General features: G+C 24.5%; 6 protein-coding genes across 6 annotated transcripts in view, besides 27 other annotated features; 3 read left to right on the top strand and 3 right to left on the bottom strand.

Moving 5' to 3' along the window:
* EDI_125350 (GPI ethanolamine phosphate transferase, putative) overlaps window positions 1-92 on the bottom strand; it is a gene marked incomplete at both ends in the record, with an annotated part of 2,460 nt that extends 2,368 nt beyond the window's left edge. The window contains one exon of the mRNA XM_001733262.1: window positions 1-92. This exon is cut by the window's left edge and continues 2,368 nt beyond it. Within this exon, the coding sequence (XP_001733314.1) occupies window positions 1-92 (92 nt within the window).
* Window positions 93-167: 75 nt separating this feature from the next.
* Window positions 168-241: a sequence feature (AT_rich).
* Window positions 242-325: 84 nt separating this feature from the next.
* Window positions 326-374: a sequence feature (AT_rich).
* A 42-nt stretch (window positions 375-416) lies between these two features.
* EDI_125340 (protein BCP1, putative) lies at window positions 417-1,286 on the top strand (the record flags this gene model as incomplete). The annotated part of the gene is made up of 1 exon (XM_001735834.1): window positions 417-1,286. One exon carries the CDS (start codon window positions 417-419, stop codon window positions 1,284-1,286), a length of 870 nt encoding a protein of 289 aa, XP_001735886.1.
* A 41-nt stretch (window positions 1,287-1,327) lies between these two features.
* Window positions 1,328-1,446: a sequence feature (AT_rich).
* Window positions 1,447-1,831: 385 nt separating this feature from the next.
* Window positions 1,832-1,858: a sequence feature (AT_rich).
* Window positions 1,859-1,927: 69 nt separating this feature from the next.
* Window positions 1,928-1,958: a sequence feature (AT_rich).
* Window positions 1,959-2,157: 199 nt separating this feature from the next.
* Window positions 2,158-2,213: a sequence feature (AT_rich).
* A 28-nt stretch (window positions 2,214-2,241) lies between these two features.
* Window positions 2,242-2,333: a microsatellite.
* Window positions 2,321-3,691, top strand: EDI_125330 (uncharacterized protein; the record flags this gene model as incomplete). Its single annotated transcript, XM_001735833.1, has 1 exon — window positions 2,321-3,691. The coding sequence occupies one exon, from the start codon at window positions 2,321-2,323 to the stop codon at window positions 3,689-3,691; it is 1,371 nt and encodes a 456-aa protein (XP_001735885.1).
* Window positions 2,445-2,480: a microsatellite.
* Window positions 2,528-2,654: a microsatellite.
* Window positions 2,739-2,918: a microsatellite.
* Window positions 2,813-2,969: a microsatellite.
* Window positions 3,034-3,128: a sequence feature (AT_rich).
* Window positions 3,154-3,265: a sequence feature (AT_rich).
* Window positions 3,645-3,724: a microsatellite.
* An 8-nt stretch (window positions 3,725-3,732) lies between these two features.
* Window positions 3,733-3,800: a microsatellite.
* An 86-nt stretch (window positions 3,801-3,886) lies between these two features.
* Window positions 3,887-3,937: a sequence feature (AT_rich).
* Window positions 3,938-3,971: 34 nt separating this feature from the next.
* Window positions 3,972-4,027: a sequence feature (AT_rich).
* Window positions 4,028-4,031: 4 nt separating this feature from the next.
* Window positions 4,032-6,394: a repeat region.
* Window positions 6,395-6,649: 255 nt separating this feature from the next.
* Window positions 6,650-6,746: a repeat region.
* Window positions 6,747-6,798: 52 nt separating this feature from the next.
* Window positions 6,799-6,861: a sequence feature (AT_rich).
* On the bottom strand, window positions 6,851-7,954 carry EDI_125320 (Apyrase precursor, putative; the record flags this gene model as incomplete). The annotated part of the gene is made up of 1 exon (XM_001735832.1): window positions 6,851-7,954. One exon carries the CDS (start codon window positions 7,952-7,954, stop codon window positions 6,851-6,853), a length of 1,104 nt encoding a protein of 367 aa, XP_001735884.1.
* Window positions 7,955-7,986: 32 nt separating this feature from the next.
* Window positions 7,987-8,114: a sequence feature (AT_rich).
* Window positions 8,115-8,174: 60 nt separating this feature from the next.
* Window positions 8,175-8,210: a sequence feature (AT_rich).
* Window positions 8,211-8,265: 55 nt separating this feature from the next.
* Window positions 8,266-8,288: a microsatellite.
* An 847-nt stretch (window positions 8,289-9,135) lies between these two features.
* Window positions 9,136-9,186: a sequence feature (AT_rich).
* Window positions 9,187-9,494: 308 nt separating this feature from the next.
* Window positions 9,495-9,606: a sequence feature (AT_rich).
* A 28-nt stretch (window positions 9,607-9,634) lies between these two features.
* Window positions 9,635-9,685: a microsatellite.
* A 112-nt stretch (window positions 9,686-9,797) lies between these two features.
* On the top strand, window positions 9,798-10,244 carry EDI_125310 (40S ribosomal protein S13, putative; the record flags this gene model as incomplete). Its single annotated transcript, XM_001735831.1, has 1 exon — window positions 9,798-10,244. One exon carries the CDS (start codon window positions 9,798-9,800, stop codon window positions 10,242-10,244), a length of 447 nt encoding a protein of 148 aa, XP_001735883.1.
* A 22-nt stretch (window positions 10,245-10,266) lies between these two features.
* Window positions 10,267-10,338: a sequence feature (AT_rich).
* Window positions 10,326-11,653, bottom strand: part of EDI_125200 (3-ketoacyl-CoA synthase, putative) — a gene marked incomplete at both ends in the record, with an annotated part of 1,485 nt that continues 157 nt past the window's right edge. The window contains one exon of the mRNA XM_001733261.1: window positions 10,326-11,653. This exon is cut by the window's right edge and continues 157 nt beyond it. Within this exon, the coding sequence (XP_001733313.1) occupies window positions 10,326-11,653 (1,328 nt within the window).

Genomic DNA, 11,653 nt, shown 5'->3' with positions numbered 1-11,653 from the left:
AAAAATCCACTTCCATAAAGATAAATAGCAGATAGTTTAAGAACAATAACAAAAACAATGAAATAGATGTATTCTTTTCGTAAGGAGATCATCTTGTATTTTAAGTTGGTGATGTTTTTTTTTGTGAAGTACAACAAAAGATATTTCAAATTCTTCTCTTCTCTAACTAAATTATAATATAATAAATAAATACTATAATCAAAATTTCAATTGATTATTTTTTAAATTGAATTATTATTTACTCTTCCTCTTAAATTAGTTTCTATCCAATCATGAACAAAAAAACACATTAAGATTATGAGAAAATAAGTAATGAAAAAAACACAAAAAAATATATAAAATTCAAAAAACAAAAAGTTTTATTTTAAAATTTTGTCATAAAAACCCTAAAATTTAGAAAAAAAATAAATAGGAAAATGAAGAGAAGAGCACGTAATGCAATGGAAGAAGAAGAGTTAGAAGAAAATACATTTGTTCCTGTAGAAACAGATGAAGGAGATGATGCAATGGAAGAAATTAATGTAGATATATTTTTAGAGAACCAAAGTGAAAATGATTATTTAGAGATTAAGAATTTCTTATTGCACAGTCCTTTAAAATACACTGGAATTAATTTGAGAACGTTGACTGATATTTTAATTAAAACAGAAATAGGATCAGTTATTAAGAACAGTGATAACGACACTTATGGCCTTGCTATTCCAGTAGATTTTGAATCATTAAAAGTTGATGGAATTTATGACGACTTCTGTAAATACACTATTAATGCATTTCAACAATATAACCAAGAAAAACTTGATTTTGTTCAGAAAGTATTAAGTGGTGAAGCAGGAAGAAGAATGCTAATAGTTAATGAAAGAATGGTAAATTGTCCATCTGATTTGAATTCATTATTACATAGTACTATTTATGAAGAAATTGGTATTTATGATACAGAACACCATATCACTCAACCTGTTAATTATTATGTCATTGCTGCGTCTTGTGTTAAAGGTCTTGATGAAGATGATGAAAACAACGATGATGAAGAACAAACAGTAATCAGAAGAAAAAAGAAAATTCATGTGTCTGATGATTTAGAATATTTATTAATGGAAAATCAAATCTATTCAAAATTTGCAGAAGCAGGTGTTGTTGTTTCTGTTTCTTCTAAAGATAGATGGACATTACCAGGTAAGGTAAAAGACTTTATTTCTATTATGATTATTAACTCAAAACAAATAAGTAATATTCTTAAAGAAATTACTGATGCTTTTGGAACTTCAAAATTCATTGAAGAGAAATAACAAGTAACACAATGAATGAGATTGATTGCTTTTTATTGATGATTTTTATTCAATTATAAATTTTTTAATTTAAAATAAACCACCCCATATTATTTTCATAATTCAGAATTTGTTATTTAAAAATTTAATGAAATAAATATTTTATTAAGAATTAAATAAACTACTAACACAAAAATACTATTTTCCTAAATTTAATTCAATAACTTTTATTAAATAATTCTTGGGAGTTATTACTTAAATGAAATAAATAATAAATGTGTTAATTAGTAATTATTGTGTAGACATAGCATTTAAAGAAAAGAACTCATGGTATTACCAATGAAAATTAAAGGTTAACTATGAGTCTAAATTTGTTTTATAATTTATTTGTTCCATATTATAAACAATATTACAAACTCTCAAGAAAATAAAAAAGAATTCAATTTTGTTTTTTCTTAGAACAAACGTAAATTGAAAAATTAAAAATAAATGTTTAAAAAAGGATATTGTGTATGACATATTTTTCGTTTTACAAGTCAGTCAAAAAGAACTAGAAAAGGATATTCTTTTATTAAAAAAAATTAATATTATTACCAAGTAAAGAAAGTACATGAAACTCACTTAATACTTAACTGTTTCTATCTTTTTTGATTCAAAAAAGGTTAAAAAAATATATTTATAATAAATTTTAATGAGTGAGTGATTTGTTTTAACGGCAATTCAAGATAAAATGATAAACAAAGAAACTATTTCTTTTAATTTTCATTAGTACAAAAATAGAATTATTCGTTTTGAGTAATATCTTTTAATCATTTTCTTATTCTTATACTTCATGAAAAAGCTTCAACAACTTTATGAGCTGAATGAAAACGATTTTTGGTTAAAAAAAGGGAAAAATAACAATTAAAAAAGTATAATTTATTTTGTTTAATAAATAACAAAAAAAATGTCAATAAAAGTGTAATTTATTAATTTTGAGAAAAGAAGGAGATAGAAGGGAAGAAAAGAAGGGAGGAAAAGAAGAGAATAACTAAAAAAAACAAGAAAAGAAAGGAATGAAGATAGGAATACATAATTTTAATGGGACGAAACAAGAAGTGAAAGAGTTTTTAAAGAAAGAGATGGATATAAGAAGTGAAAAGATTAAAGAGATAGGGATGAATTATATATGTGAAATAGAGAAAAAAGAAGAAAAGAAAATAGAAAGAAAGAAAAAGATAATGAGATATAAAGATATGGAAGTAAGTATTGAAGTGATAGAGAAAAAAGACAAAAGGATAGAAGAAATAGCAAAAGAAATAATAGAGAAATGGTATGATGGAAGAAAAGGAATAATAGATATATCAAGATTAAAAGAGAAAATAAAAGAAATAGGAAGTCAAAGAGAAGTAGATGAAATATTTATAAAAAGGATAATGAAAAGTATTAGTGATAAGAATTCAATGATTAAATATATTTGTCTTTCAGGGAATAAAATAAAAAGTATACAAATAATTAATAATATTAATAAAATATATCCAATAATTAAAGGGATAGATATATCAAATAATGAAATAGAAAAAATAGAAGAAATTAATATAAGAATAGAAGAAATTGATTTAAGAAATAATCCAATTAAAGGAAGAAATAATCAAGAAGAAATACAAAAAATAATACCAAATATAATAATAATTAATGGAAATAAAATAGAAAATAAAATAAAATTTGGAATTCAAAAAAATTATTTAGAAGAAGAAATAACAATGGGATATTTTTCAAAATATTCAACATTTAAAAATATTAAAGAAATATTAAGAGAAATATTTGATAAAGAAACAAATAAAATTAATATTAATTCATATTATAATCAAATTCATTTTATTAGTATTACTTTATCACCAAATTGTCCAATTATTAATCAATTTATTCATAATATAAATAGAAATCATTTAAAAGAAAAAGAAATTATTCAACTTATTGGAAAATTATTAAATTATAATCTTTATTATTCTAAAATTATTCTTCTCAATAATATTGAATATAATATGATGGAAATCGCTTTTGATATTATTGAAATTGGTCAAATTAAAGAAATATCTGTTTTTGGTATTCTTCATTTTAATAATCAACCTATTAATTTCACTAGAACTCTTCTTATTATTAATCATAAAATTTGTAATGATCATATTCATCTTTTTAATAATGCTATTCAACAAATCAGTGTTAATATTACTAAAAATTGTCTTTCTGCTTTAATTAATACCGCTTCTCGTGGAAGGATTCCTCATGACATCGCTCTATCTGTTTTAAGATCTGTTAACTTCGACATGAAAAATGCCCTTCTTCTTATTCGCAAAAATGTCCTTCATCAAAATCATCCTAATCTTAATTGTGATCATCTTTCTTCTCCTTTTCTTAATCTCCCTTCTTTCTCTTCTTATTATTAATTCTTTCATTTCTTTCTTTTTCTTTTTTCTTTTATGTTTAGAAAACAAGATAGAAAACATGAAAAATAAAAGAAAATAAAAAGAAATAATAAAAGAAATCAAAATCAAAATCATTTATCAAATATAATTATTTGAAGATTGTTTGAAAATAAGTAATGTTTGTGTTGTTAGAAACACACAACTATTACTTAAATGTTAATATATTATTAAATATATCATTATTTGATATTTATTTGATATTTTATTCTTCATATGTTTTATTTCTTTCATTTCCATCTTCATAATATTATTATTAATTAAATAAAAACAATCAACATTATCATATTAAAATATAATGAAGTCATCTGGGACAATACAAATGAACAAAACTACCATCATGAAAAAGACAATTATGGAAATAGAAGAAGAAGAGAGCAAAACACTGAATATCAAAAAACAAGAAATGATAATCAGTCAAGAAGAAAAGAAAACACAATAAATCAAACAAATAGAATTTTAATTGATGTGTTGTATTGTTTTGCAATTAATTGGTTAAATAAGAAATTAAATAAGAAATTAAGAAATGAACAAATAGAAAGCATAATAAAAATAATAAATAATAATGTAAATAATGATAAAGAATACATTAATAATATTAAAATATCACATAAAATAAAATAAACAACTAAAAGATATATTAAAATGAAAATGAACTCAATCATAGAAGGGAAAGTAGAGTGTAACCCAATAATAAAAAATATTATCATAAAAAATAACTCTACTGATATTGATGATGAATATCTTAACTCTATCATCACTCAAGTTAAAGGAATGAAGATAGATAAATGTGTAAATATTAATTACTACTGGAAAAGGAAAGAATCAGATAAATTAATAAGAGAAATAAATAATAAATGGGTATGGTCAGGAGAATAGAAAATCTACAAGAAGATATGAAAAGGATTTCAATGTGTATGTATTATTATCTCTAAAATAAATTTAAATGAGATAAATTTGATGAAATAAAGAAATTATAAAGAAAATAAATAGATTAGAAGATCTAATCAAAGGAATGGTACAAAATAAAATGCATCATGAGATTAAAGGAACATGATGTAGATGAAATTAAAATTAAATCACAAGAATGAATAAAGTACCTAAAATATATGATGATAATGATTAAAGAAAGAATTAAATTTAATAAGAATGAAAATGTCAGAATCAATACAAATAAAATCATGTTTGATTCTAATAAGAAAATCAAAATAAAGAAGAAAGACCCACAAAATGAAATATACCCAAATAACGATATTATTTTAGAATATTTGAAATCGTTATATGAAACACGGGTGATATTAAATAAAGAACATTGGAAAATAAAACAAATCACCTCCTGGAATGAAAGATACAGGAATTATGATAGTGTCATCATCACATTGGATGAACTAAATCTAAGCTTGATGAAAATAAGTAATTGGAAATCACCAGGTATTGACACTATATATGGGTATTATTGGAAGAGAATGTCATTATCAAGAGATTCCATTCTTAATATCTTCAATGAATGGTTAAACTTCAATGAAAACATCACTATTGACATGGTAAGTGGAAGAACTATATTAATCCACAAAGGAGGTAATATGAACGATGTCATTAATTATCGTCATATCAGTTGTACAAATGTAATTATGAAAGTATTTACCTCCATATTAAAAGAGAAGATTCACAATAGAATTAACATGAATAGTGAATCACTAAAAATTAGTAAAAATCAATTGGGATGTAAACTGCAATCTCTTGCTGCTAAAGAACGATTAATTAACAGTTATATGTTAAAGCAGCAAAAAGAAGAGAAATACCCAAAATATGTAGAGTCATATTATGATATTAAGAAAGCATATGACTCAGTAAATCATGAATGGGTAATAGAATCACTTAAATATTTTAATGTAGAGGGTGTCATCATAGACATTGTAGAAAGTATGATGAACAGATGGAAGATATTCATAGGATATAAATATAATGAATATCTAGGATGTATTAAACTGAAGAGAGGAATTTTACAAGGTGATTCCTTATCCCCTCTACTCTTCATCATCCAAATGAATATAATTTCTCAAATCATAGAAGAGAAGTTCCCAAAAGCAAGCCATACATTGTATATGGATGATTTGAGAATAATGACACAAAGTAGTGAAGAAATGGGAACAATCCACAATGAAATTAAAGAAATAATAAGTGGAATAGGGATGGAAATGAAAAGAAATCAGGAATGGTATTAAAGAACATTAATAAAATACCAGATTGAATGCAAAACATCACAATAATTGAAGGAGAGGAATTGTATAAATATTTAGGAGTATGGCAGTCCGATGAAATTAATGACACCTTCAATTGTAAAATCATCAAAGAAAAGATGATGAAGAAAATGGAAGAGATAAATACTGATGAATGTAGTAGAAGATATATTACAAGAATTAATACTGAAGTAATACCCATCTTCAGATATTCAGCATCAGTAGTAAATTGGAAGGTAACTGATGTAGAATGTAAATTGAGATAAAAAATAAATAAGAAATACAAAATATATTAGTGTTAGTAACTCAAAAGACAATCTATAGGTCAATATAAATGAAATGATGTATAATAAACAGATTAATGAATATGTTAATGAAATAATTAGAACAATAATGTACTACTGTACAAGAGAAAGTGAATAAGAAAGAGTGATAATAATAAAAACAACAGATGATAAAATAGAATAGTTATAAAAAGAATGATACACAAACAATTGTAGACTGATTAGAAGAAACAAACATTAACGTGATATAAACTTAGAGTTGTGAAAATAAGAAGTATTTAATATTTAGTTTAAATAACATATTAAAACCTGAATGTCTTTTTTGGATTGAACTTGAAAACTTTATTTTTAAATGAAAAGAATAATTTGAAGCAATGAATTTACTCAGTTGTTAAAAAAAAGAAGCCAATTCTGAATTACTTATAATTAGGTTTTCATCATTTTGAGAAGTGAGCAAATCAGTTTCTTCAATACTCTTTATTTCTATTGAATAATTTACTCAGTTGTTGATAAGAAGCCGTAAATACCAAATAAATCACAAAATGGGTAAATTTTTCAAATAAAATTAGTGAAAAAATTGATTTTTTAAAATTTTTAGATTATATATTTAGAGGAATGATTTCTAAACCTTCAAATTTTTCAGAACCCAATAGCTGTTCTTCCATAACCACTTCTCCATTAACACTTATCATACCAATAAATGACTTAAAATTATTGTCAACTTCATATGATTTGAGATAAACTAAAATGTCTTCATTAAATGGAAGAACTTTGATGCTTGAAAACCCATGAGTTTCGTCGTATTGTTTGTCTTCGATAATTCTTGGGTTTTTTAAATTTTCATCCAATTCAATAATATATTTACAACTATTCATTTTTTCATCTTCTTGTTTATTATAGGCTTTATTGCTGCATTTTCTTGGGGCAAAATACCATTTTTTCTTTAAGTTCGAATACACAACTGCCTCATTAGTAATATATCCAGGAATTTCAATACTTAGTGCATCCAAAATACTGTTGTATACATTCGACCAATCTTCATATTCAAAACTACCTTCTTTATTAACTTTTTGAATGTAATATTTATTATTTCTATCAACTCTTCCTAATGAGTCATAGGTATTTGGTCCATGACTTCCAATGTATAACTTATCACCTACAATTGTTGCCCATTCATTTTTTGCACCTTTTGTTTGATTTCCATTTCCATCAGCAATAATAATCCATGGATAGAACTTTTTGTATTCTAAATCTAGTTGAGCAACAACGCCTGTCTTATCATCAAAAACATAAAGGTTATTAAAATATTGGACGACTTCAGACAGTTCATTACCTCTTCCACCATAATTTAATTGGGTATTAATTTGAAAACTCTTTTGTATGTTTTCTGTAAAACTCCATTTATTACCAACTTTACTTATCATTCCAAAATGGACTTTAGAAATAAAATTATTACCATCAGTGTTATACTTATCGTTATCAGTTACATAGATTAATTGGAATGCAGAAGATTTTTCATTGTATGTGGAATACCCTTGCATTGATTCGGGATAAACTAAATCACTGTTCGTAAGAAAAACTGATTTTAAATAGCTTGGTTTTGTACTAAATAGTGTTAGACGGTCAGCTAAAAGTAAAGTCCCAAATAAGGTTAAAACAATAGCACTACCTATAAAAGTAGTAAAAAGGAATAACTTCTTCATCTTATCTTAATAGCTATTTAATAGTTCAATCCTAATATTTTATTATGAATTTAAATATTCTCTAAATCATTAACTCTAAAACATAAAAATAATTTCTTTTTACGTTTTTTATAACATTTTAATAAAATTTGTTATTTTTTTATTAATAATACTTATTATTCTAAGATTATTTTCTATACTCAATATCAGAAAGGGATAAAGTGTGTTAAAGTTTTGAGAGTATTAATATTTTAAAATTAGAAAAATAATAATTAAACATAAACACACATAGCATTTTTAAGAATAGTTTTTACATCAAAACTCAAAGATATTAAAAGTAAAAATAAAAATAAAACCACTCAAATTACAAGGACAAATCGTGATGAAATTTAAATAAAAATAACAAGAAGGTTTTAGAATCTTAGGTATTCCACATGTTTCTATATAAATAAGTTGAAACTAGATTTTCTAGACAATCATGTCTAGTAATAAATATGCTATTGCTAAACACACAAAAATTGCTAATGGAATTTATGTTGACCATGTTGTTAAAAAGGAGGAAATAGATAAAATTCTTGATGACATGTTTGATTTTGATGAGGTTGATTTTGACATTAACCCACCTAGTTCTTCAGAGACTACTGAAGAAAAACAGTCCCTCTCATGTCCTTTTACGCATTTGTCTTTATAAATTCAAATTATTATGTAATTCACATTAACAATAATTTTTGGAAGATTTTTATTCTGTTATTTTTTTTTAAATAGAATCACTACTTTTGAACTCATTTTGTGACAATTCTACAAAACTAATACCTAATATCTCTATTATATGTTTTTTAAATAGAAATTTGGAATATTTTATTATGAATACATTATAACAATATTATCCTCCAAATTAATCCTATTTATAAAAAACTATAAAGTATAACAATTACTTTTTTTATAATTTCATTTTAGTTACAAATCTAACTCTTCTAATTATTGTTACTGTTGTTTTATTTTTAGAACTAAATTCTAAATAATTAATTACTGAATAGTATCTAAAACCTTCCTTTTAGATACACAAAATAAATTTTTTAGTAAAAAAAGTATGAAAAATATCTGAACATAATATCTATCAAAAAAATTAAAACTATTTTTGTTAATTATGAATCCATTCTATTTTCTTTTAGTACTTCAATTTGGATTCAATATTATTATCCTTAAAATAAAAATAAAATTTGTAACTAAACAATAATCAATAAATTTTATTTGTATCACAAATTTGTGTTCATCAATCAAAAAAAAATTAATGTATCACTTCAGTCTATTTTTACACTTCAGAACTAATCCAAATAATTTTTAGTTATTATTTTTTTGTGAAGTTTAAACCAATTTTTTTTGAGGTACTTGATTATTCAATAACTCGAATTGAATAACTAACATCTAGACATAAAAAGAAAAAAATTATGAGTAGTGTATTTATGTTTAAATATGAAACATTACTACAATGTACAAATAATAAGAAGAAGTAAGGTATATAAGAAATGGGTTGAGTTAATATTTGGACTTACGGGATTACATATTTTTTAACAAAAACATTTATCATTAATTATTCATAAGAATAATTTTATGGATAAATAACATTTTAGAATAAATATTTTTTTGTTAAATTGTTATTTTAAAAAATAAAAGAAAGAGAAAAATATTATTAAGAATAGTAAAAAAGAATAATAAAAAAAAAAAAGAAAACCCTTAAAAAAAAGAAAAAAAGAGGGTAATAAGATCAAGAAAAACTCCATATTTCCAAAGCCAAGTCACAGCCATGGGAAGGTTTGTTAATTTATAAAGTAATGATATAAAAAAAGAAAACTAAAAGAATAGAATGTATAATCCAGGTAGAGGTATTAGCAGAAGATGCATTCCATATAGAAGAACAGCCCCATCATGGTTAAAAACAAGTACACTTGAAGTTATTGATGAAATGTGCAAACTTGCTAAAAAAGGAATTGCACCATCACAAATTGGAGCAATTATGAGAGATACTCATGGAGTTGGATTAATTAAGAGTGTAACAGGATCAAAAGTACTTAGAATTCTTAAGCTTGCAGGACTTGCACCAAAAATTCCAGAAGATCTTTATTTCTTAATGAAGAGAGCTGTTTCAGTTAGAAAACATCTTGAAAAGAATAAGAAAGATAAAGATGCCAAGTATCATTTGATTCTTATTGAATCTAAGATTCATAGATTAACAAGATACTATAAATCAGCTAAAGTTCTTGAAGCATCATTTAAATATGATGCCAATACTGCTTCTGCTATCGTTTCTTAATTTCGTTAAAGTGAAGATTTGGTTTATTTAATAATTTTTAAATTTGTTTTTTTTTGTTAACTAAAAAATAATAAAAAAGAATTAATTTATTTTTCTCCAAACACAGGAATTAGCTTTAACTCCTGAACCAAATGCTAATTGGAGTACTCTATCATTCTTTTGTAATAATTCGCATCTTTCAAGAAACATAAATTCATACCAAATTGATGCTGATGATGTATTACCAAAACGACATAATCCCGCACGAGATGGCATACAATCTTCATCAGTCAAATTAAATTTCTTTTGAACAGCATCAATAACCCCTCTTCCACCAGCATGAATACAAAATCCTTGGAAAGCTTTTCTCACATCTAAATTACATATAACTTCTTCACCTTCTTTAGCAAAGAACTTCTTTACTAAATACACTATTTTAGAAAAAAGTGGAAGGTATTTAGGAAATAGTATCTTTACATTTTCGTCAATAACATGTGATATATAATTAATTAATGTTTTTCCTATAGAAACTCCATCTGAACCAGTTTCGTCTTCACTATAAAAAATAACTTTATAAGCATCGTCATCAATAGCGTTATGAATTCTAACTGTTTCTTCCATCTCATACTTACATTTTTTGATTAATGATTTCTTATTAGTTAAAAGAATTGCAGCTCCACCTGATCTAAATAAAGTGAAAAACATTAATTTAGATCTATCTGAGCCAACATATGTTGGCGCAGTAATATTTTCTGTAGAGAATATTAAAACAGTACTATTAGGATGAGTGTAAAGGAAGTCTTTAGCTAAATCACATGATATAATACTTGCAGAACATCCCATTCCTCCAAGATGCCAATTTTTACATGTTTGTTTCATTTTATATTTATTCATTAACATAGCACCTATTGACGGAGTTGGATTGAATATAGAACAGTTAGTAATAACACAGTCAATATCTTTAGTTGGATCAATCTTAGTTTGTTCAAATAATTTATCACAACAAGCTTTCATTATAGTTTCTACTTCTTCACGAGCTAGTGCCATTGATTTTGGGAGATAATTTTCTCCATGATACATCTTTGGGAGATGGGTGTGTTGACCTAACCCTGTTACTTTAGCCACTCTAATCACAAAATCAGAACACTCTTTACCCAAAACATTTGCTATAGGACCAAGACATTCTTCTGCAGTTTTTTCATATTCAGGACCAAGTTCTGCAAGTGCAAAATCAAGTAAATACACATGCTTGTCAGAAACAAAATAATACATTGTAAAAGCAACCCCAATAATACATGAAAGAACAGTTACAACTAATGCAATAATATTTTGTTCATCAAATAGTGGAGCGTTTTTGAATAAAGAAGCAACAAAAGAGGCGTATAAAGCAATACCTGTAAAAAATAATAATTTAGGAGTTTGTTCTAGGA

This window comes from Entamoeba dispar, genomic scaffold (assembly GCF_000209125.1).
Source record: "Entamoeba dispar SAW760 scf_1105229459447 genomic scaffold, whole genome shotgun sequence".
Taxonomy (NCBI): domain Eukaryota; phylum Evosea; order Mastigamoebida; family Endamoebidae; genus Entamoeba; species Entamoeba dispar.
Note: the sequence above shows the minus strand (reverse complement) of the source record. Positions and strands in the feature narration are given on the sequence as shown.